At 39.4% G+C, this 22,672-nt stretch overlaps 2 protein-coding genes across 2 annotated transcripts in view; one reads left to right on the top strand and one right to left on the bottom strand.

Moving 5' to 3' along the window:
* Positions 1-4,493, top strand: part of LOC129775638 (transmembrane protein 104 homolog) — an 11,893-nt gene extending 7,400 nt beyond the window's left edge. Inside the window, exon 4 of the mRNA XM_055780606.1 lies at positions 4,111-4,493. The gene's annotated coding sequence lies outside the window, so the exon portion shown is untranslated. The remainder of the gene's footprint in view (positions 1-4,110) is intronic.
* Positions 1,821-22,672, bottom strand: LOC129775637 (general transcription and DNA repair factor IIH helicase subunit XPD). Its single transcript, XM_055780605.1, has 7 exons — positions 22,532-22,672; positions 21,867-22,455; positions 21,589-21,809; positions 20,868-21,531; positions 4,932-5,458; positions 4,734-4,872; positions 1,821-4,671 (listed from the first exon to the last, which is right to left on the bottom strand). The coding sequence occupies exons 1-7, from the start codon at positions 22,534-22,536 to the stop codon at positions 4,534-4,536; spliced, it is 2,283 nt and encodes a 760-aa protein (XP_055636580.1). The 5' UTR covers positions 22,537-22,672; the 3' UTR covers positions 1,821-4,533.

Here is a 22,672-nt window from a genome sequence, read left to right as displayed (position 1 = left end):
CATTGGCTATAACTTTGCGGAGCACAAATTTCCCGCGGAGCACCATTTGAAAACCCCTGCTCTAGAGTACAAAGCAGTGCTGACAAAAACCCCTGAATAAGTGGAAACACTGTTGAATTTCATTGGTCCAAAAATACAACGCCAAGAAACACTCATGAGGGATGCTATGCCTGCAAGAGTAAAATTAAAAATGACATTGATGTGCTTTTCTTTTGGAATATCGTTCATATTGTTGTCGATGTTTTTTAGAATCTCGAAAGCATCCATAGTTAAGATAATTCCGGAAGTATGTGATGCTATAAATGACAGTCTAAAATATTTTTTTATTTCGCCTTGCCAGCAGCTTCGTGTACCAATTTGTGAAATGAAAATGATAGTAGATTTGCAGGAGGAATAAATACACGTCAAAAACTAAAATAATGAATGAAAATGTGCTTTTTTTAAATCGAATATGTATTCTGTTTCTTAGAACAATACTTTTTTGCAAGTTGTAGGTGAATTTTGAATGAAAATTGTGCCCGATAATGATTCTATATTAAGATTCTTAAGAAAACTATCTCAACAAAGAAAACGTGCCCCGCCAGCGTGCAAAACAAAATAACAACGATTTTGTTTATAAACTATGAGGGTTTTCTTTGTTTTTTCCAATAAATTTCAAGTCTATCCTCGCATATTTTTAAATATCTTAAAAATAGAGACATTTCTTTACATTTGGCAACCCTGATTCGAGCGCTAAATTCTGTTTTTGACGTTTTGAGGGATGCGAGTGCGAGTAAATTCAAAAAACTTTGAAGCAGCTCGCACGCCGGATCACATATGACACTAGCTGGCATGATGTGTTCACATGGGTGAGTAGCTGCACTGCAGTAACTGATTAGACCGACTCGTAGGCTTACTCGCACCGTCTGAACCCGGCTTTACGTTTCTCCCTTTTCTCCAAACACTAGCTCACGCTCTGAAGTTCTCCGCTCACACGAATGGTAAAACGGGTAAAACCGGTAGAGCACTAAACTCTCCGCTGATCACCTACCACTTGTCATGTGGTATCTCTGTATTGTGAGTTAAGGCTGATTTAGACGATGCCAGTCAGCGCTCTAATTGAAGTATCCGGTGAACAGAGAACAGACACTCGGTTCAAGTTATTTGTACCAGTATCGAACAAGTAATTGGCCTCTAACTGGAACAGAGTGTCTGTTCTCTATTCACTGGATACTTCAACTAGAGCACTGACTGGCATCGTCTAAATCAGCCTTTAGAGATGGGCAAAACAGTTCTAAGTGAATCAGTTCTTTTGAACCGTTGTTTCGCTCTTTCGTTCAGCGGTATTAAAAACAACATAGAATGTTGGCTGGTACCCAACATCAATAGACAGCAGCATCAAAATTGATATCGTTGGATTGGATAGTGTACGTATGGGATTTATATTTTTGAAATTTAGTGGGGAAAGATAAGCTGCTTCATTAAAAGTCGCAAAATGTATGTGAAAATATGTTTATCGGTCGACAAAAGTTTATGTCATAATTTGATGCGCACAAAATATGTGCAATTTTTCATATTCTCTTTTTGGACAACACACAGGTTCACGCAATAGGCCAAACAATGAATTGAAAGCAACGAAAAAACTTTTTTCTCAACATGCCCTCACTATAAAATTTTATGTTTACCTAATCCATGAATTGCCCCAGCTTCCCCCAGATTTTTTCTGATAATTAGAAAGTATATGATATATATATATATATATATATATATATATATATATATATATATATGAAGTTTTGCTTTTAAAACTACGAAAATCTAATTTAATTTTTAACCCAAAATTGAGAATACATTAACAAAATAAACCCTGCGTTACACGCATTTTGCTCATAAATGACAAATCGCTTTATTTTCTTTACAAGCGTTCTCGTTATATTTATCCATTCTGACCAGCGCAAATCAGTTCAGCTGCACTCGTTCGTTCGCAAACAATTTGCCCGCAAACACTTCGTTCTCAAACAGTTCGTTCCCAAACAGTTCACTCTCAATCAGTTCTTTCCCATACAGTTCACTCGCAAACAGTTCGTCCACAAACAGTTCACTCTCCAACAGTTCACTCTCAAACAGTTCGCTCGCAAACCGTTCTTACGAAATCAGTTCGTTCACAAACCGTTCGCTCGCAATCAGTTCGTGGGGAGAACTATCGTTCTTTGAAAAAGAACGACCGCTCGTTCACTCTTTTCGGCGAACTAGTTCTTTCGTACCGTTCGTGAACGGTTTGCCCATCTCTATTGTGAGTTGCCAACTCTCGGGAATGATGACAATATTGCGATTTCGAACGATGGTTCCACGGCAGAATGTAAACTGACCAAATCGGTGGGAGCAGGAAAGATATTCAGCTCACTCTGAAATTTCCTTGCTACAGGAATTATTCCGTATGAGAATCACTTTTCCTCGTCGCCAGTTTTTATGTTTTCACACTTCACGATATACTTCGGAGTTTGAATATAGATTTACAGAATACATATACGTGTGTTAGCTTCCAGATCGCTAATTGTTATGATCATAATTTATTATTTATCTTCCGATACATTTAATCGTTAATTCGTATAACGGCTTATGGGGTTGCTCATCTTACCCAGCGCATTAGGAATATCGATTAGTATGCGGTACGCTACACACACGAGTATCAAGTATCAAGCGATAGGTACTTCCTGACCGCTTGTATCCATGGATATCTAAGCTTGGTTGCACCGATGGCGTCGATGGCGCTCTTATTTCTGTCACTTACCCGATGATCCCTTAGAGCCGTCGGTGTATCTTCTTTGGTGGAAACGGCATTTTTCTGCTGTAATTGCCATGAAAGTGTGTTACAGGCCTACAGAGCTTGCTCTAACTAGGAAGTTGTTCTTGACACCGGTTTCCATCCGAACAGCTGGGAACGTCCAATCATTCGTCCCTAAGACGATTAGTTGTACCAATGCAGGGTGGTTGGAGTGTGACGCCCGCTGCCACGTTGTGACGTGGGAAAGTGGGTTCGCACACTTCAGCGCATACAGACTGCCGGCGTGGAAGGCAGTAGACCTGAGATAATCCGTAATGCCTTGTTGTAAATTCGTGCCAGTGTTTTTGGGAGCCTGTCTCCGGTCAAACGCGTCAGTTCAAGGTCAGAGGTGAGACGGTAGACGTATCTTCCTGTTGCTGCACTGATGGGGTTTAGAGATTGTTTTGAGCAAGTTTAACCGAGTAGCGCCGCTCTTCTTAGCATTTTCCAAGTGGCACTGGAAGCAAAAGTTGGGATCAACCAATACTCCAAGGATCTTCAGCATACTATGGCGCGAGATGAAGTCGTTATACAGTTTCATCTTGGGGTTGGTACCCTGGTGTTTATGGCAGCAAATCACCATATGGCCGCTCTTCTGCGCTGTGAGTTAAAGCCCTTCAACTTCCTGCCATTTGATGCGTTGTGTTTTGTGCGTGTCTCCTTCCATTATCAGAAAAATGTTGTCCGCGTAGACAAATACGAAAATTTCCCTCGGCAGAGCCTGGAACAGACTGTTCATGGCGATTAGAAAAACCGATCCTTGAGGTACCCCAGTACCCCATGGTAAGAACCGATCCTTGAGGTACCCCAGTCTCCTCGTAGTATCGCCTGGATCGGTTTTTTCCTGTAGGCTATAAGCTTCTTGAAAAATTCCCACGATTCTCGAGAACGATAAAGCAACTCCGCCTCCTCAACAGATGCGTTTGTTCTCTTCACTTCAGTCGATAGTGTCCCACGTTTTGTCGAGTTAGAAGCGCTCGGCACTAATCAAACCATTCGTTCCGTTGACCTCGTTGTTCATACCCGATTACGGTCTCTGCGGTGCTGCTAATTGGAATTGCGGGCTCTCAACATTTACGCAATAGAAAATTCAACAAATCAACATTTACTCAACAAAAAATTGGGTACTCGCAAGAAAGTAAGACTTGCAATCCCATGTCCCGAGTTTCCAGTCTATGGTCGGTGTTATTTGCTTGGATCTAGTCCGATTGTCTTGTCTCGAACTCCTTCACGAATTTAAAGTCCCATAATCACACACCTAAAAATAATCAAATATTTAACAGATTTTTTTTCTCTCATCGTTTCAGGCTATTGTATATTAACCGGTCGGCAGAATTTGACCATTACAAAAAAAAAACAACGCACGAGACTGAACCTCGGAAGAGAGAAAAAAAAAGTATATCTATACAAATGTATTCCTACGTTTTTAACATATTCACAATTTTGTTTGAACAGATTTCAATACATGTTTAGTTCAAAAATACATAGAAAACTCTTTTCCAGGTAATTATTGAAATGTATGATCAGCGGTTTTTTGTTAAATTTTGGTATGGTGTTCCAAATATCTGTTCCAAACGTAGCTCATGTCGAAAAATAGTAGGTAGGGTGGATTTATTTTTATTTTTTCAATTATTGAATAGTCATCCAAGCTATCGGTAACCAGCTCGATGTATGAATGATGTGACTTATGTGAGAGTAATGCAACAATAAACTAAATCGATAGCACAACTTTACTTTTTCCCTTGGGCTTGTTTTTCAAGCTTCTCCGTTTCCATGGTTTGGAGCTGCTCATAGGTGAGAAGCGATACACCCAGTTGATCCTCACGAGTGAATGGTTGTGCCATCTGACGAAGCCACCGTTTTCCGAGCTAAAACCGACGAAAAATTTAGATACGCGACAGACCACGATAAATCTGGGAGGAGATTATACCTGCATTGCTTCTTCAGTGCTCAGATTGCAGTAGTTGTCGGTTAAATGTTCCTGGATCCATTTGGGGAGCTTCCCTCGTTTGTCCTGCCGGCTGAAGCGCTTGTCCGCGAATATCATAATACCGTAGTCCGTTTTACCGCTGAAAGAGCAGAGCATTGGAATTTGACTCAACAATATTTTACTTAATGCTATAACTACCGAATAGCTCGTCCAACGCATTGCGCCGCGTGTCTCAACGCATCGAACGTGAGGAAATCATTCTCCCTGATCTGGAACTGATCCCGCAAATAGTCCAGCCGCGCCTTCAGGATTCTCGATTGTGTATAAACGTAAGGAATGCCAAACATGAGTACCGCCCGCCCGAGATGATGATCGAAATCCACCCCTTCGGATACTCGTCCCCGCGCAACGGCCAACAGAACGGCTCCTCGGCCACACTCGCACGCTTTCACGTAGTTCATCAGAGCGTAGGAGGTTTCCGCACTATCCTGAGTCTCGATGAAGAGCAACTTGTAGCGAAGCAGGGTGTCAATAATGCCCTGATCATACCAAGAGGCGACCACCGATTCGAGGTAAAGATAGGAAGTGAAAAAGCATACCACTCCGTCCGGAACGGTTTTAGCCGTTTCCACCAGCAACTGTCCATAGTTTCGAGTGACTGCCGTGTCTTCTCGAGTCTCGAATTTGGATGAAATGGCAACCTGATCATTGCCGCGAGATACGATCTGAAAGATTGATTTTGTCAACTCATCTTCTATATATCAGGTTGGGGAAAAACGAAATCCATTATTTTCTCGTTAGATGGCTGATGTGATCGATATCTCGCATAATATCGATCATACAATTTTAAGTTTATGTTCGTTGTCAAGGTGACATTCCACACTAAAAGAAAGGATCAAATTATATAAATCGAATCGAAGATTCGATACAATCGCTATCACTATCACACCGAGCAAAATCTATTTTGTAAATCGAGATAATTTCGTACCGAGCACGAATTTCATGTGTTGCGATTGCATATATTTAGGCGTTTCTGAAATGTTTCTCTAAGGAAAACATCAGGGACGAAAACCAAAACAAAATAATTCTCTGAAAGTTTGCGACAAACAAACCAAACAAGGCGTCGTGCACAAATTACGTAACTCGAGAAGGGGTGGATGGGTGGAGGGAGGTCGAGGTTGTGTTACTTACTGTGTATTAAAGATCGGAAATTGCGTTACGTAAGGGGGAGGTGGTCCAAAATCCGGATTTTGGCGTTACGTAATATGTGCACGACGCCCAACTCGAAAAATTGTGAAAGCTGCACCGATAACTATCACTCGCTCGATGCTATAGAATTGCTCAGTATCTATGGCCCTATTGATATATAAATCGAATCGAGGATTCGATACAATCACTTGGCCCTATTTTTTTGTTTTGGTTTGTGTCTATGATATTTCTTTTCAGAAACGCCTAAATACATGCAATCGCAACACATGAAATTCGAGCTCGTTACGAGACTATCTGGATTTACAAAATACGAGATTTTGCTTGTGGTGTGATATTGATAGTGATTGTATCGAATCCTCGAATCGAATTATATTAGGCTGTCAAAAAAGTCCTGCGGTATTTCCGCGAGGTGTCGTTGTAAGCGCGTAGTTCTAGTTGTATTCATTGTATCGAGTCATACTATAGCTTGTTGGGCGTTGTTGCGCGTTATAATATAGTCCTTTTTTTTCCCAACAGTTTATTTTATTAGGGTCATTTAGCAATTCAGCTGTAACAGAGCCGAATTCATTCGTGTACATTTTTCATCTTAAGATAACTTTCGTTGTATATTACACTATTACCATTTTTGAGGCGTAAGAGTATCGCTATCTATCGATAAACATTTGTTTTATCTATTACACAGTAGCCGTTCAGACGTAAGAGATTTTCTACTCTATCTTTACACAACACATGTCACCTTTTCGGCGTAAGAATATTTCTATTATTTGAATGTTCACAGTTGGACTGTTCACAGCGGGACTGTTGATACGAAGCTTCCATTGTTGCGCTATTAATAGTGCCAATTACCGATGCAGCAGACCGAAAGTGTGAGCGGTAAGGGACTGGGATTACCGACACATGATGATTGTTGCGTGGACATAGTAGCTTGAATAACACACTAAGATGGTCAGTTGAGGGGCCCTGAGTTATGAGCTCATGATCGTTCGCTTAGTAGCGGACACGCAACCAATTAGGCTACGAAGACCCCGAAGAATATAGTCCTTGACAGTGTTTTGTTTGGTTAAGTCGTTCGTGAGTTATAGTGTCGCAAATATGGAGCAAAATAAAGAGAAAATCCGACATATTTTACAGTACTACTATGACAAAGGCAAAAATGCATCTCAAGCTGCCAATAAAATTTGTGCAGTTTATGGACCCGATACAGTTTCCATTTCCACCGCACAACGATGGTTTCAACGTTTTCGTTCTGGTGTAGAGGTCGTCGAAGATGCACCACGCTCCGGAAGGCCTGTCGTCGAAAATTGCGACAAAATCGCTGAGTTAGCCGAGAAAGACCGGCATAGTAGCAGCCGTAGCATCGGCCAAGAGCTGGGGATAAGTCATCAAACCGTTATCAACCATTTGAAGAAGCTTGGATTCACAAAGAAGCTCGATGTATGGGTGCCACACACGTTGACGCAAAAAAACATCTTTGACCGTATCGACGCATGTGAATCGCTGCTGAATCGTAACAAAATCGACCCGTTTCTGAAGCGGATGGTGACTGGCAATGAAAAGTGGGTCACTTACGACAACGTGAAGCGCAAACGGTCGTGGTCGAAGCCCGCTGAAGCGGCTCAGACGGTGGCCAAGCCCTCATTAACGGCCAGGAAGGTTCTGCTGTGTGTTTGGTGGGATTGTCAAGGAATAATCTATTATGAGCTGCTTCCCTATGGCCAAACGCTCAATTCGGACCAGTACTGCCAACAACTGGACCGCTTGAAGGTAGCACTCATGAAGAAGAGGCCATCTTTGATAAACAGAGGCCGCATTGTCTTCCATCAGGACAACGCCAGGCCACACACTTCTTTGGTGACGCGCCAGAAGCTCCGGGAGCTCGGATGGGAGGCTCTTTTGTATCCGCCGTATAGTCCGGACCTTGCACCAAGTGACTACCACCTGTTTTTGTCCATGGCGAACGAACTAGGTAGTCAGAAGTTAGCCACAAAAAAGGCCTGTGAAAATTGGCTATCCGAGTTTTTTGCCAATAAGAAGCGAGCTTCTATAACAGGGGTATTATGAAGTTGGCATCTCGTTGGGAACAAGTCATCGAACAAAACGGCGCATATTTGACTTAAAACAGATGATTGTAACTAATTTTATGAACAAATGAGAAGTAAAAAAAAATACCGCAGGACTTTTTTGACAGCCTAATATAACAGGGCCCTCTATCACTATCACACCGAGCAAAATCTCGTATTTTGTAAATCGAGATAATCTCGTACCGAGCTAGAATTTGATGTGCTCCGATTGCATATATTTAGGCGTTTCTGAAATATTTCTCAAAGGAAAATATCAGGGACGCAAACCAAAACAAAATAATTCTCTGAAGCAAACCAAAAAACTCGAAAAATTCTGAAAGCCGTACCGATAGTTGTTGCTCGCTCGATGCTATCGAATTGCTCGGTTTCTGTAATAGTAAAATAGGTCTAACGAGCAATATTCTTATCGGCTCGATTTCTATAATAGGGTCCAGTGATTGTATCGAATCCACGATTCGATTTATATATTCGGTGTACCAGTAAGTTTCTTCGGTTTTACAACAGATGACTTAACTATTATTTCAGTGAATCAAATTTCGAGACATTCTTTGCAAAGCTACGTCTTTTTCAGTATATGTCAAAAAGTTGAAGCGTAAACAACATAGTTTTTTGCCACTTCGAATATTTCAAATTTCGTACCAACGAGAGTGTTATTGCGGTAGAGTGTTACTTCATTACTTAAATATAAAGAAAAAAGCTGTCGAAAGTCATCGTATTTTGGTGGAAGCTTATGGTGACCATGCTCTAACTGGTAATTTTGACTTGGAAGGACATTCTTTCTTTTCTCTAAGAGGGGGCTGTCATACAAATGAAACACATATTTCAATCAAACATGACAATTGAAAATTTTCGGAAAATAGTGAAAGAAAATGGGAAAATTCGGTAAATTGAATTCCCATATGTTCTACAATTCCATCATCATGATAAGCGACGTTAGTCCATTTAGTGCTTGCGCTAACGAAATTCATCTTTATTTGGAAGTGTAACAGGGTGTCGACTCAAAATCCGAAAAAAAAATCCCTGAGGTTTCCTGATTTTCAAAAAAATGAATTTACTAACACAGTTCAATGTTAAACACTAGTACAGAATGAGATATTTTCATTTTGATTCGGATTAATTTCATGAAACTGTTACGATTTTAACGAAATGCTTTATCTTTCGGCTCCCTTCTGTGCGATTTCCAAAATTTTCTTCGTTTGCCTCCATATATTTCGCTTCTGCTTCCCGTAGCAGTTTCATTAACTTTGATTTATATGACGACTAACAGAATGAGAATTTCGAACTAGTTGAATTAACTATCTCAACATTTTTATTGATGCTATCCTTCCAAAACGATATGTAGCATCATAAACTTGTCGCATAGCGCAACTGTTTCCTCCAACGTGTTTTTATAAAAAGATTCGCTATTAACACACAAATTAATTCACACGAGAGATAGAAGACCATTTTCGGTAAATAGTTCCGAAAACCTGTCCTTTCCAAAAATGCTCCATCCAGTCCTTCATTCTTCGGATCATGGTGAGCATACTTGTTTGTGTTGTTAGCAATATTGTTTCAGTGATAAGTCTGCTGGAGCTCATCTGATACGTCCAAAATCCGTCAAATATCAAAATAGTCAAAAGTCAAAAGCTTCTCGAATCGTTTTCCCTTAATTTTTTTATCGAAATCAATGATGGAATGAGGGGGTCTCCGTAGCCACATTGGTTGCGCGAGTTAGCAACGGAGGTACCCGGGCGGCGACAGCAACAATTTGCTGACAACAACATTGGCGGTCGTTGGCAATCGAGCCAGCAGAACGGGGTCATCGAAGTATGCTGACGACAACTTTGGATCAATAAACTTTGGCAGTTTTCGGCGTGGATAAGCAGAGGCACGAAACTGCAACTTTGCATTATGAACTGTAGAAAAATTTAAATAATCAAATAAAAGTTAGTTAGTGCTAGGCTATCGACAAGTGTGGTCGCGTTTTTTAAAAAGATTATCACGTCCGTGAAATCTTAACTGGAGGCTCCGGCGAGATCCTCTAAAGCGGGAATTGTATAAAGTGTTTAGTGTAGTGCAAAACTCTTAAGAAAAAATTAGTGCAACCAAAATCTTGATTAAAGTGTTTTTATTGGTTCAAAGAGCCAGGTTGTGTTCGAATATTACTGGTTCAAAGAGCCAGGTACTACACATCGCAAAAGCGAACTACAAGACACCGAGGACCTGATCCCGATCGGCACCGCTGGCCCGGAGTAGCGGAAGTAAAACGGATACCCAAACGTGCCTGCTTGTAGATCCCCCGTTTACAGAGGACAGCCACCGAAAAGTCCAACGTGTGATGTTGGCCATATCCAGGACTAGGTCCTTTATGTAAGTTATTCTTCTATTTTCTATTTTTAGAAACCTAAGTGTAGTGATTTTTCAAGAAAAAGTGAAATTTGTAATTCATTTCTCAACCAAAAATAGTGAACAGAGTGATTTAGTTCTTCAAGAGTGAAAACAAAAGAGCTAATTGCGTTTCCAAAAAATAGTCATTAAATCGTTTTGTAAAAATTAGTCGAAAAAAGAGTAGATTCAATTTTTATTTCGACAGAATAATGTCAAATCCAGGAGGTGTACCAATCCCTGCACCAGCTGCTGCACCTTTAACGATGCAACAGTTTATAGATTTAGGTAGGTTGCCAGATTTTATCCGTGATCTGCAACCATTCGACGGAAAGGCAACCGAGCTTTTAGCTTGGTTGATGGATGTCGAAGGCGTTTTTGGTATGTACCGAGACGCCGGGGCAACCGCAGGCCAAATAAATTTAATTGAACGTTCCGTGCGTAGAAAAATAAGAGGCGAAGCCGCCGATATTTTAAACGCAAATAATATTAAACACGATTGGGCTGACACTAAAAAGACCCTTCTGCTATATTATAGAGATAAACGTGATCTCAAAACGTTAGATTACGAACTGACCTCCATTAAGAAGTCAGGCAATGAAAGTTTGGGAAGTTATTATTCAAGAGTTAATGAACTCTTATCTTCGATTATAGCTCAAATTCAAACAGAAGAGAAATATTTTCTACACATTGATTCGCATATAGATTTTTTCAGAGAAAAATCTGTAGATGCATTTATTAGAGGGTTGGAGAAACCATTGTGCCAACTCCTCAAAACATTTAATCCACAAACCATGAACCAAGCATATCAATTCTGCTTGGATTATTATAATATGGATTCCCGATCAGCTCCATTTCGCAATGAACATCCCATACATATCCCCAAGCCGAGAGACTTTGATGTTTCAAAAATCCCTCCTAGACCACCTCTCAGGAAGTTTGCTCCAATTCCGACTCCCAGAAATTTTCAACCGTTCCAACACTTCCCATTTGACAGGCAAAATTTCCAAGGATTTAGACCTCAATTCCCAACTTCTCCTCAAAATTTTCAACCACCTCCTAGGCCCTGGTTTCCAAAACCACTACCTAGACCCGAACCAATGGAGGTTGATCACAGCATCCGATCTCGCAACATAAACTACGGTAACAGACCTCCTATAGACAACAAAAGACCGCACCCACATTCAAATCAGATACACAATTTCAAGCGTGTTGCACATCCGCTTGAATACACGGACGATCAACACTATTATGATTATGAACCTGAATATGACCATTATTACAATCATTATAAAATGGAAGAGGAACAAATTCTAACTGATGCTCATTGTTCTGGTGAGCCAAGTTCAGAGGAAACCGCAGCTGAGCAGGAAAGTGAACCTCAACCCTCTTCATCACAGACTAATTTTTTAGAATGGAAGCCGAGTTGGTAAAGCCAACTCTTCCGTATATTAATTTGAAAACTAACATTGGAGAATTCCCATTCTTGATAGATACTGGAGCGAACATTAATATAATTGAACCAAAATTAGCCTATTCGTATAAAATTTCTAAGCCATACAATTTTGAAGCAGATAACATTTCCAGTGCAAATGGTACGTTCAGAGCAACATCCGCAATTGATATAATATTCTTTTACCCGAAAATAAACCATTCCGCTCAATTTTTACTTCATAAATTTCACCCATTTTTTAAAGGTATTATTGGAACAGGTATTTTGAAATCTTTGAATGCAAAAATTGATCTTGGAAATAGTGTCATACATTTGAAAAAAGGTAACGAGACATTGGAAGCCCCACTTTTGCAATACAGCTCAATAAATTCAACATCAAATCATTTATTCAGAACTGACCACTTGTCAGCAAATGAAAGCAGTAGACTTCTGAAAGTACTTGATGCACATAACGAAGTTTTTCATCAACCAAATTCCAAACTTACATGTGGAACAACCGTTGAATGTTTGATCAATACCACTGATAACATACCTGTTCATCAGAAGGTATACCCTTATCCTGCAGCCTATGCAGAAGAGGTTAAAAAACAAGTGGATAAATTATTAGCTGACGGTATAATTAGACCCTTCCGGTCAGCCTGGACATCTCCAGTATGGATCGTGCCGAAAAAGGCAGATGCTTCCGGTGAAAAAAAATTTAGAATGGTGATTGACTATCGGAAACTTAATGAAAAAACCGTTTCCGATCGTTATCCAATGCCTGAAATTGGTTATGTGATTGACCAATTGAAAGGACATAAATATTTCTCAACATTAGACTTGGCATCGGGTTTTCATCAAATAAGAATGAAAGAATCCGACATTGAAAAAACGGCATTTTCAATCAATAATGGCAAGTATGAATTTACTAGAATGCCATTTGGTTTAAAGAATGCGCCCGCAACCTTTCAAAGGGCAATCGATGATGTTTTAAGAGAACATATAGGAAAGATATGTTACGTCTACATCGATGATGTAATAGTTTTCGGTAGAGACTTAGAAGATCATCTTAAAAATCTTGATATTGTTTGCAAAACTCTGAATGAAGCAGGATTTAAAATCCAATTAGATAAATCTGAATTCCTCCATCAAGAGGTTGAATTTCTTGGCTACATAATAAGTTCTGAAGGAATTAAGCCGAATCAGAAAAAAATTGAAACTATCAATCTTTATCCAGAACCCAAAAACCTAAAAGAACTTCGTGGATTTTTAGGAATGATGGGTTATTACCGTAGATTTGTCAAAGATTTTGCAAAAATTGCAAAACCCTTGACAAACCTTCTAAGGGGGGAGAGTGTACCCTCATCTAACAAGAAAATTTCATTGAATGACAAGGAAAAGCAATGCTTTCACAAAATGAAAAGCTTACTTTCCTCTTCTGATATTCTCATTTACCCGGATTTCAATAAACCATTCATTCTCACGACTGACGCTTCTGATTTTGCAATCGGCGCAGTCTTGTCTCAAGGAGAGATGGGAAAGGATAAACCCATACATTTTGCTTCCAGGACCTTATCTAAAACAGAAGAGAATTGCTCAGTTCCAGAAAAAGAAATGTTAGCGATTTTCTGGGCACTTCAAACTTTTAGAAACTATCTTTACGGTGCAAAATTCAAGATTCTAACGGACCATCAGCCTCTCACTTTTGCTTTATCGCCTAAAAATACAAACGCAAAGCTTAAGAGATGGAAGGCTTATTTAGAAGAGCACGACTTCGAAATCATTTATAAACCGGGAAAAACAAACGTAGTCGCTGATGCTCTAAGCAGAATGGTATGTTCTATGACAGGAACTCAGCACTCTGCCGAGAATAGCGATGATTTTTACATTATTTCGACTGAAGCTCCGCTCAACTCCTTCAAGCATCAAGTAATACTGAAGAAAGGTCCAGATAAAACAACTGTCACGCATCCATTTCCAAACTATACTAGGGTAGATATATCATTATCCAATATTAATGAAGCTTCTATTTTACAGGTACTCAAAAATCACTTTAATATCTCCAAAGTAAACGGATTGTCAGCCGATGAACCCTTTATGGGACAAATACAGGAAGTTTACAAAAAACACTTTGGTAATAAGAGATCGTTAAAAATTCGTTTTTGTCAAAAAATACTTCAAGATGTTCAACAAGAAGACGACCAATGGGACGTTATCCGAAGCGAGCATTATCGTGCACATCGTGGTGCTGAAGAAAATAAGTTACAACTTTTGAGGAAGTTTTATTTTCCAAAAATTTTTCAAAAGTTAAAAGATTTTGTTACCAATTGTCAGATTTGTAACGAAAACAAATATGACCGAAAACCAATCAAATATCCACTTCAAGAAACCCCAATTCCAAATGCTCCTTTTAAAATCGCCCACATAGATATCCTATTCCTTGAAAACGGCCACTTCCTAACCTATGTCGACAAATTCTCTAAATTCGCCCAAATCAAACCCATAGATTCAAGAGCCGCAGTTGACATAGTTCCTGCAGTTAAAGAAATCCTTTTAAAATACAATCCTCCGGAAATATTAGTCATGGACGGTGAAAAATCCTTCATGACTGGAGATCTGGTAAACTTCTATAATACCCATCATATCGAACCGTATGTCACAGCTACAGGACGGAGCGAAATGAACGGAATTGTCGAACGTTTCCACTCCACTCTTTTAGAAATTTACAGAATAACCAAGCACGAGAATCCAGAAAAATCCGTTACTGACCTACTTTTCCTATCACTGAATAAATACAATTCCACCATCCATAGTTCCACTGAACATACCCCCTACGAAGTTATACTTCCTTCCTCAAGAACTCCAGAAATTATAGAAAAAGTTTACAAGAACATTTCAGAAAAACAAAAGAAAGATTTAAAATACCATAATAAGTTCAAGAAAGCCGTGGTGATAGAACCTAATCAAGAGATCTATGAAAATGCCAGACAGAGAATGAAACATAAAAAACGTTACAAGAAAAATAAAGTTAAACAAGTTAACAAAAGCACCGTAACTATGGACGATGGAAGAAGGATACATAAAGATGATGTTAAGATTAGGAAAATATAATCTTGTTTTATTATTTTTTCTCGTTACAGAATTCTAATGTTCTTAAAAATAGTAATAACTGAAAAGATAGACGTTAAGAGGATAGACCATCTTCCCATTATTGCTTTCAATTTAGGTACCGCTAGAATTCAACAAACATCTCACTATTATATGCACCATTTCAATGTCACCTCTCTGAAAACACATGTAGAAATTCTTAAGATACAATTCGAGCAATTGAAACCCAATCAGTTTACAAGCCTTACAAAACAAACATTCGAACAGATTCATCAAACTCTAGAAAATCTAGCCCCTTCTCGGCGGCAAAAACGTTGGAATAGTCTAGGAACAGCCTGGAAATTTATAGCCGGAAGTCCGGACGCAAACGACTTGAAAATTTTAAACTCCTCAATTAATGATCTTATCTCCAATAATAATCAACAAGTTAGAATAAATAGAGCACTTAATTTACAATTGAAAGAACTGGTATTCAAAACTAAAGACGCAATAGAACTGTCGAATTCAAAATCATTAGAAATATATTCAATGAACATTTTACTCAATTTGAAATATTTAGCAGAAAAACTAGAACAGATAGTTGATAGCATATCGTTAGCAAAAGCAGGAATCCTTAATGAGAAAATACTTAGTCAAGATGAAATTGAAATTTTATATCACGATGTATTCAAACAAAATATTACGGTTCATAATGCAGTGGAAGCCCTCAACTTTGCAGACACAACGATCGCAACGAACGGCAAGGAATTGACTCTCCTGATAAAAACCCCCATCTTAGATAAAAGGATATTCAATAAGATTCATGTTTTCCCTGTTACTAACAATCACAAGCAAATTCATCTGACAAACAGAAATTATTTAACTCACGAAACCGGCAACTATATGGTCAATACACTACAACCAACAATATACAAAACCTACGAAGTAGTATTCGACAACTCAAGATGCATACCAAATCTACTTTTTGGGAACCAAGCAACCTGTAACTACACCATGAATCCGCCAGAGGATCAAATCACCATAATCAATGACGAAAATATCATCTTAAACTCGGATAAAAACATTTCCTTCACTTCAACCTGCGGACTCAAAAATCGTACATTTACCGGAACATTTTTAATTACGTTCCACGATTGCGAAATCAACATCAACAACATATCCTATTCTAACGAAATACAGAACATGGTTGGAAGCCCAATCCAACTACCATTGGATGGAATTACAATACAAAAGCAACTTACAATAGCAAACCTAAGCTTGGAACATTTACACCACCTACACCTGGAGATGAGAAAGGAGATGGAATATATTCGATTGAACAACACAAGTATAGAATGGCCAGCTTGGTCCATTATGGGTGGAATCATTTCATTCCCCTGCATGATAATAGGTATCGTGATTCTTTTGAAAATCTTTTCCCACAGATCAGCTACAGTCAAAATAAAACAAATACCCAGTACTACACCAACACAGGAACCATTGAAGGACATTCAACCAAATCTCAGACCCATGACGATTAGAGATGTGATTCGGACGGAACCTCATCTCTAAAGGAGGGACGAGTTAGCAACGGAGGTACCCGGGCGGCGACAGCAACAATTTGCTGACAACAACATTGGCGGTCGTTGGCAATCGAGCCAGCAGAACGGGGTCATCGAAGTATGCTGACGACAACTTTGGATCAATAAACTTTGGCAGTTTTCGGCGTGGATAAGCAGAGGCACGAAACTGCAACTTTGCATTATGAACTGTAGAAAAATTTAAATAATCAAATAAAAGTTAGTTAGTGCTAGGCTATCGACAAGTGTGGTCGCGTTTTTTAAAAAGATTATCACGTCCGTGAAATCTTAACTCGCGTTCGCTTAGTAAGCGATCGATCGTGAGTTCAAAACTCAGGGCCCTCATTGACCATCTTTGTGTTGTTACAGAATAACTCAACAATGATCAATCAACTGTCTCCGCTGTCCGGTCTAACTGGATAATGGAAGAACAGAACGAAAACTCTTACGCCTATATGGCAACTGTGTAAATGTGTACCATATGCAATGGTATAGAAGGGAATACTCTAATGCCGAAAACATGGCAACTGTGTAATGTGCTAAGTATAGATATGATAAACATGTGACATGTACACGATTGAAATTCGGCTCTGTTACAGCTAAAATGCTAATGAGCCTAAAATAAAACAAAAGGGATAAAAAAAATAATAATGATGGAATGATCAAGGATGCATCTACGCTTCATAAGCTTTAGAACCAGTGCTTCGCATATCAGACGAAATTTCAAGATTTGTCTGTCGTAAAAAATTGGCGATTTTTGAATCCATCAATTCTTTTATGAACCGTGCAAAATAAGCAATCCGAAGCTACCTCTATTCAGAAATTATTTTTTTCTAAATTTTGAAAAACCAGTTGCAGCTTGCGTAATATGACCAATTCACGTTTATACCGCCCATCGACACAAGAAGAAGTTTGTTCAAATATATAATTCTTAGGCCTTCTTTAAAAATCCTTCTCTTCTTCATCCCAAAATCTTACATTCAGATCAATCTGTAGTTTCTTTGTAGTCTTGTTCATAGACTCGTCGAAACCAACGACTATGTATAACTTACAAAGTTTCACCAAGCCGAACTTCATCATGAAGTTCATCTTATTACACCCTAGTTAGACCTTCTTAGCGTTCTGGCTTTCATGAAAAATTCATCTCAATACAATTTTAAACAGTGCGGAGTGATTTGTGGTATATCACTATTTCCAGGCACCACATCATCTCGGCTTTGATAGTATGATTTTCAAGCATGAATTTATCAATAGTTTTCGAAGAAGAGAAGGAAGAGAATTATTTGAAGCTGAACTGTAGACACTGACGCCAAATGCCAGTAAAACAGCGCGAACGTAAAAGTCGTCTACTTTTGCGCTGTTTACCGGAAAGACTAAGTTTATCTACATAAGGTCAAATTAGTCAAATACAACCTTTTTGGTATCAATAACTTTCTAATTACTAATTAATAACTTTCTAATTACAGGGTGTCGACACCCTGTGTAAACGAATTTTCAGGTGACTTCTTTTTCCAGGGAGAGCCAGTACGCACTCCTATATCTTCTATCTATATAAATAAAAATGGATCGCCAAATGTGTTGGTGTTTGAAAACACGAGGTACGAATCGTTTGAGGCTAAGATGAGATCAGTCAATAGGAGATCATTTACAAACCAGTTTTCGGACCAGCTGCTGATTGGGCAATTCTAGAGGGTTACCAATAATATTTGAAAATACACTTCAACATAATGTACTCATGGTAGATACTCTCAAACTAGTTTTCATGACAAATCATAACACAAAAATGTAAATTGTTAAAAAATATGCAACAATTTCACACTACTTCACCAAGTGAAACTATTCATGAATATATGGAAAATAGTCTTAAGAATCTTTATTTCATTTGAAAACTTGACATTTCGAGTGGTTCGGCATCCCTGCTGTCCGCGCTTGAACGAGGAAGAAGAGTAAGAAGTCAGTTGTCATGTCTTGTCTTAGGTTTGAGGCAAACCGAGTCCCAAACAAAAAAAGCTCTAAAACAGGGTGTCGACTCGAAGCCCGAAAAACCCCTGATGTTCCCTGATTTTCCAGTAATTTTTCATAAAAAAAATCCAGATGAAGACTTGTAATGAAATGCTCTACTAGAACTTTAGTTGTAGTTTCTGAAACATTTCGTTAGCTTAAATAATAAAATTCAAGAACGTCTGTCGATATCTTCCAATAAATGAATTGTTTGTTATTTTTAATTGAGTTAAATGATGACTGAGAAGTGTCGTAAAAGATTAAAAAATGGATTTATTAATACAGTTCAAAGTTATCTTGAAGGAGCCTCAAATACAGGGTGGGCCATTTAAAGTGGAAGCATCTGGCAACCCCATAACTTTTGACAGAGATGTCAGATTAACAAATGTCATACCGCGTTGGAAGCGTCATTTCAGTACAATTTTAACCATGGAACAATACACACCTAAACAACGCGCTGAAATTGTTTAGCTGTACATTCAAAATAACTTCTCAATTGTGGCTTTTGGCAAAAAATCATAATGTCTGATGAGGCGCATTTCAACTTGAATGGAGGAGTGAATAAACAAAATTGTCGGTTTTATGCTACTGAAAACCCTCAATTCATCGAAACGCAACCTCTTTACGACCAAAAAGTTACTGTGTGGTGTGGCATTTATGCCGATAAAGTCATCGGCCCGTACTTCTTTGAAAACGAAAATGGAGCAACGGTAACCGTGAATGGGGAGCGTTATCGGACAATGATAACCGATTTTTTATTGCCATTTGTTCGTGAAAATGAATTGGACAATTACTGGTTCCAACAGGACGGCGCTACATGCCATACAGCGGCTGCCACGACCAAATTATTGCGCGAAATGTTCCCCGGAAGATTAATATCGAAAAACGGCGATTATGACTGGCCACCGAGATCACCTGATTTGACGCCTCCTGACTTTTTTTTATGGGGATATTTAAAATCCAAGGTAAACCAAGGACCCTGGCTGCGCTGAAAGACAATATCCGACAAGAAATTGCTGCCATATCGGCCGAAACATTGGGCAAAGTGATGGAAAATGCCGAAAAAAGGGCACATTTTGCGGTGAAGGCCAGAGGCGGTCATTTACGAGATATCATAATCAAAAAGTAGTTAGAACAAATCTCCTTGGACCAAAATAAATGAATTTAAAAAAAAATTTAAATCCACTCTTTACTTTGCTATTGCAAAAACAAATCCTTCCACTTTAAATGGCCCACCCTGTACCTTTAGTCCTTTTTTATTTTGATTCGGATCAATTTCATAAAACTATTACGATTTTAACGAAATGCTTTTTCTTGCAAACTTTCGGCTCTCTTCTGTGCATTTTTCCAAAACAGTAAAGTGACGAACCAACCAAAAGTGTTGAAAAAAAAGTTTTCCAAAATTTTCTTTGTTTCACCTCCAGAGCTTTCGTTCCTATTTCTCGTAGCCGTTTCTTTACCTTGGATTCATTTGACGCGAAAGCTTCTTTCCTCCGACTTTGCTTGTCTTCTAGATAAAGAGAATGAGCATTTTGAACTCGTTGAATTAATTAGCTCAACATTTTTGCCAAAGTGAAGCATAGCATCATAATGTTGCTATGACGTTGCCAGACTATTCCGCCGATAATCGGAGTTCTACGGTACTGAAAAACCTACAGAGAGTCAAACTAGGCAAATACATTTCTTTGGTATCATCAACTTTCTAATTACTGCAATAATCAAAATTTTAATTGGCGGAATTCATTGTTTTCCAGATTGGTGACGAGATTCCCTGATATTCCCTAACATTGTTTGAATTCCTTGATTTTCAAGGTTTTTCAACGCAGTCGACACTCTGTATAACTCTGTTCTTCTTCTTCTTTTTGGCTTTAAGAGGGTTTAAACTTTTCAGTTCATTCGCCTCTAGTGTATAACTCTGTCATTGTTGAAATTCGACCATATGCGTATATTTTTTTCATTTTCTCAGATTTGATTGTCTATCACCTCCTGAGAGATTCTCGATCAATTTATTTTATCATTTGAGTGCTTTCTGACCTTAAGGGAATGAATCAAAAATTAATTTCATCCTTTAAATTAAAAAAAAACAATAATTTACTCGATTATATACAGGATTCAATTATATACAGTGAAAAGAAATCGGATACTGTGCATAATCGAGTCCAACCTGTACTAGGAAATTTATAACAGAAGAAAATTGTAAAGGGTCAAATGATAATCAATCACCGAAGAGTTCTGTGATTGGACCCACCAACGTTCGCTTAGTAAGAAAACGTGAATGGTTGAAAGTATTCATATAAAAACATCAATTATGGGCGGGACGACGTTCGTCGGGTCAGCTATACTAGCTAAAAAAAATAAAAACCAAAAACAGTCTTACCATTGGTAGAAGGCACGGCCGCGCCAAGGTCATTGTGAAGGAACTCATTACCACCGGTTCGAAGTCTAGTATTTTCGGATACATATCCATCGGGGAAAGCGTTCCCGAAGTGATCACCACACTCTGAAACCGTTGGAAGATTGGTTTCATCGCAATTGATGAATCCATACAGCTCAAATGCAGTATCGGATTGGAAACTGTTGGCGTTTTATCATCGAACGGTTCGATGATAATCGTGAATCCTTTCGTGTACGTTGAGACGAGCGTTGCGAATGATGTTATCACCGTCAGTGATCCGAACTCGGTCAGATCGGTGATCTCGAGTGTCCGCAGCAGCGACGATAAGCGCTCGGCACAGAAACGCAGCGGCTTCCGTTCGATGCAAACCTTCTGCTGCACATCTTTCAGGAAACCCGCGGGACTCTCCTGAACAACGTGTTGCACCCGAAGGCGCGCCTTAATATACTCGATGAATCGCTTCAAGAAGCTCAAAAAGTGATCAGCGTTCCTAATGTTACCGGGAACGACTTCTTTCAGTATCTCGGACGGGAGCACTGGGTTCGCCAACACCATGTCGGTTTCCCGAGCAAACGACGCGTCCTTGAGACCTTGCACCAACCGGAGGTATTCGTCGTTCAATCGCTTGCGGTCATCTTCTTTCATCCTGAAAGCACAAAACTCTAAATATTTGATCTAAGGTGAGTAAAAATCCGATGCTTACTCCGCTACATGTTTCTCCAGCGTGTGAATCCCGGTCGTGCTCTTTTCGATTAGTCTTCTATTTATTTTCACACTCATCGAGTCCACACAAACGTTGTCGATGTTGTGAGCTTCGTCGCAGACCACAACCGATTCTCTGGCCAGCTCTTTCGATACGACTTCCGCAATTTTTGGATCAAGCAGATAGTGATAGCTGTACACAACAACGTGGGCTTGGTTGATCTGTGAAGAGACAGCTGTTTAACTGTACAACACAAAAAAGAAGGTTCAATGTCTTACCGCAAACCGGGATAGAAAGTAAGGACACCAGTTTCGTTCCCGACCAAAATCTTTCAGATCATCTATCGAGTAGACACCCGGCGGGAGGGTGCTTTCCTTTCCTTCCGCCTGAAAACCTTCGAAATATTGACAAACAGCTATCGATTCATCGGAACTGGCCCGCTCTCGGACGTAGCTAGCCGTCAGTCCGTAACACTTGGCGTCCACAATCTTCCCATCGCGTTCCTTGCTAACCTCCGAATGGATGCACATATTCTTGCGCGAACTCAGCACCAAACCCGTTATGTTGGGTGGCACGCCCGTCTGCTTCTCGTAGTAATTCATAAGATGTTTCAACTCGGCAATTACCTTTTCGATCTCGGGAACGGTACGGGAGCAGTAGATCAGCTTGCGCACGATGTGCGGATACTCGATAATGTAGGCAACGATCAGCGAGAGTAGGGTGGTGGTTTTACCCGTCCCCGAGGGCATCTCCAACAGGCAGTGGCCCTTCGCGTCGAACGTACGCTTGAGTTCCAGCATGTAGGCATACTGTTCCGGATAGATGTACTCGTACGGGAAATACACCAGCAAACCGTCGACGCTGATTCTGCGAATGTGTAAATTTTTTTAGCCAGGCACAATAATTTGATCAGCTCGCCCGATGGTAGGCACTTTTCATTTACCTCATTTTGTGGACTATTTACACATTTGCTGCGTAAACTTAGATTTTTATCCTGAAAAAAAGCTAAACGTTGGCCAAAATATGCTGTGTTTATAACCGGCATCAACAATTGTTGACGTTTACTTCTCTGCTTTGATTCTCA

Source organism: Toxorhynchites rutilus, chromosome 3, assembly GCF_029784135.1.
Source record: "Toxorhynchites rutilus septentrionalis strain SRP chromosome 3, ASM2978413v1, whole genome shotgun sequence".
NCBI lineage: Eukaryota > Metazoa > Arthropoda > Insecta > Diptera > Culicidae > Toxorhynchites > Toxorhynchites rutilus.
The sequence above is the reverse complement of the archived record's forward strand: the minus strand, read 5'-3'. Positions and strand labels throughout refer to the sequence as shown.

Excerpts from the sequence above, each read along its gene's own strand:
- LOC129775637 (XM_055780605.1), bottom strand. Across the intron at positions 21,810-21,866 it reads ACTTTCTATCCCGGTTTGCG|ATCAACCAAGCCCACGTTGT; the intron begins GTAAGACATTGA and ends GTCTCTTCACAG. Across the intron at positions 21,532-21,588 it reads CTGGAGAAACATGTAGCGGA|GATGAAAGAAGATGACCGCA; the intron begins GTAAGCATCGGA and ends TTGTGCTTTCAG.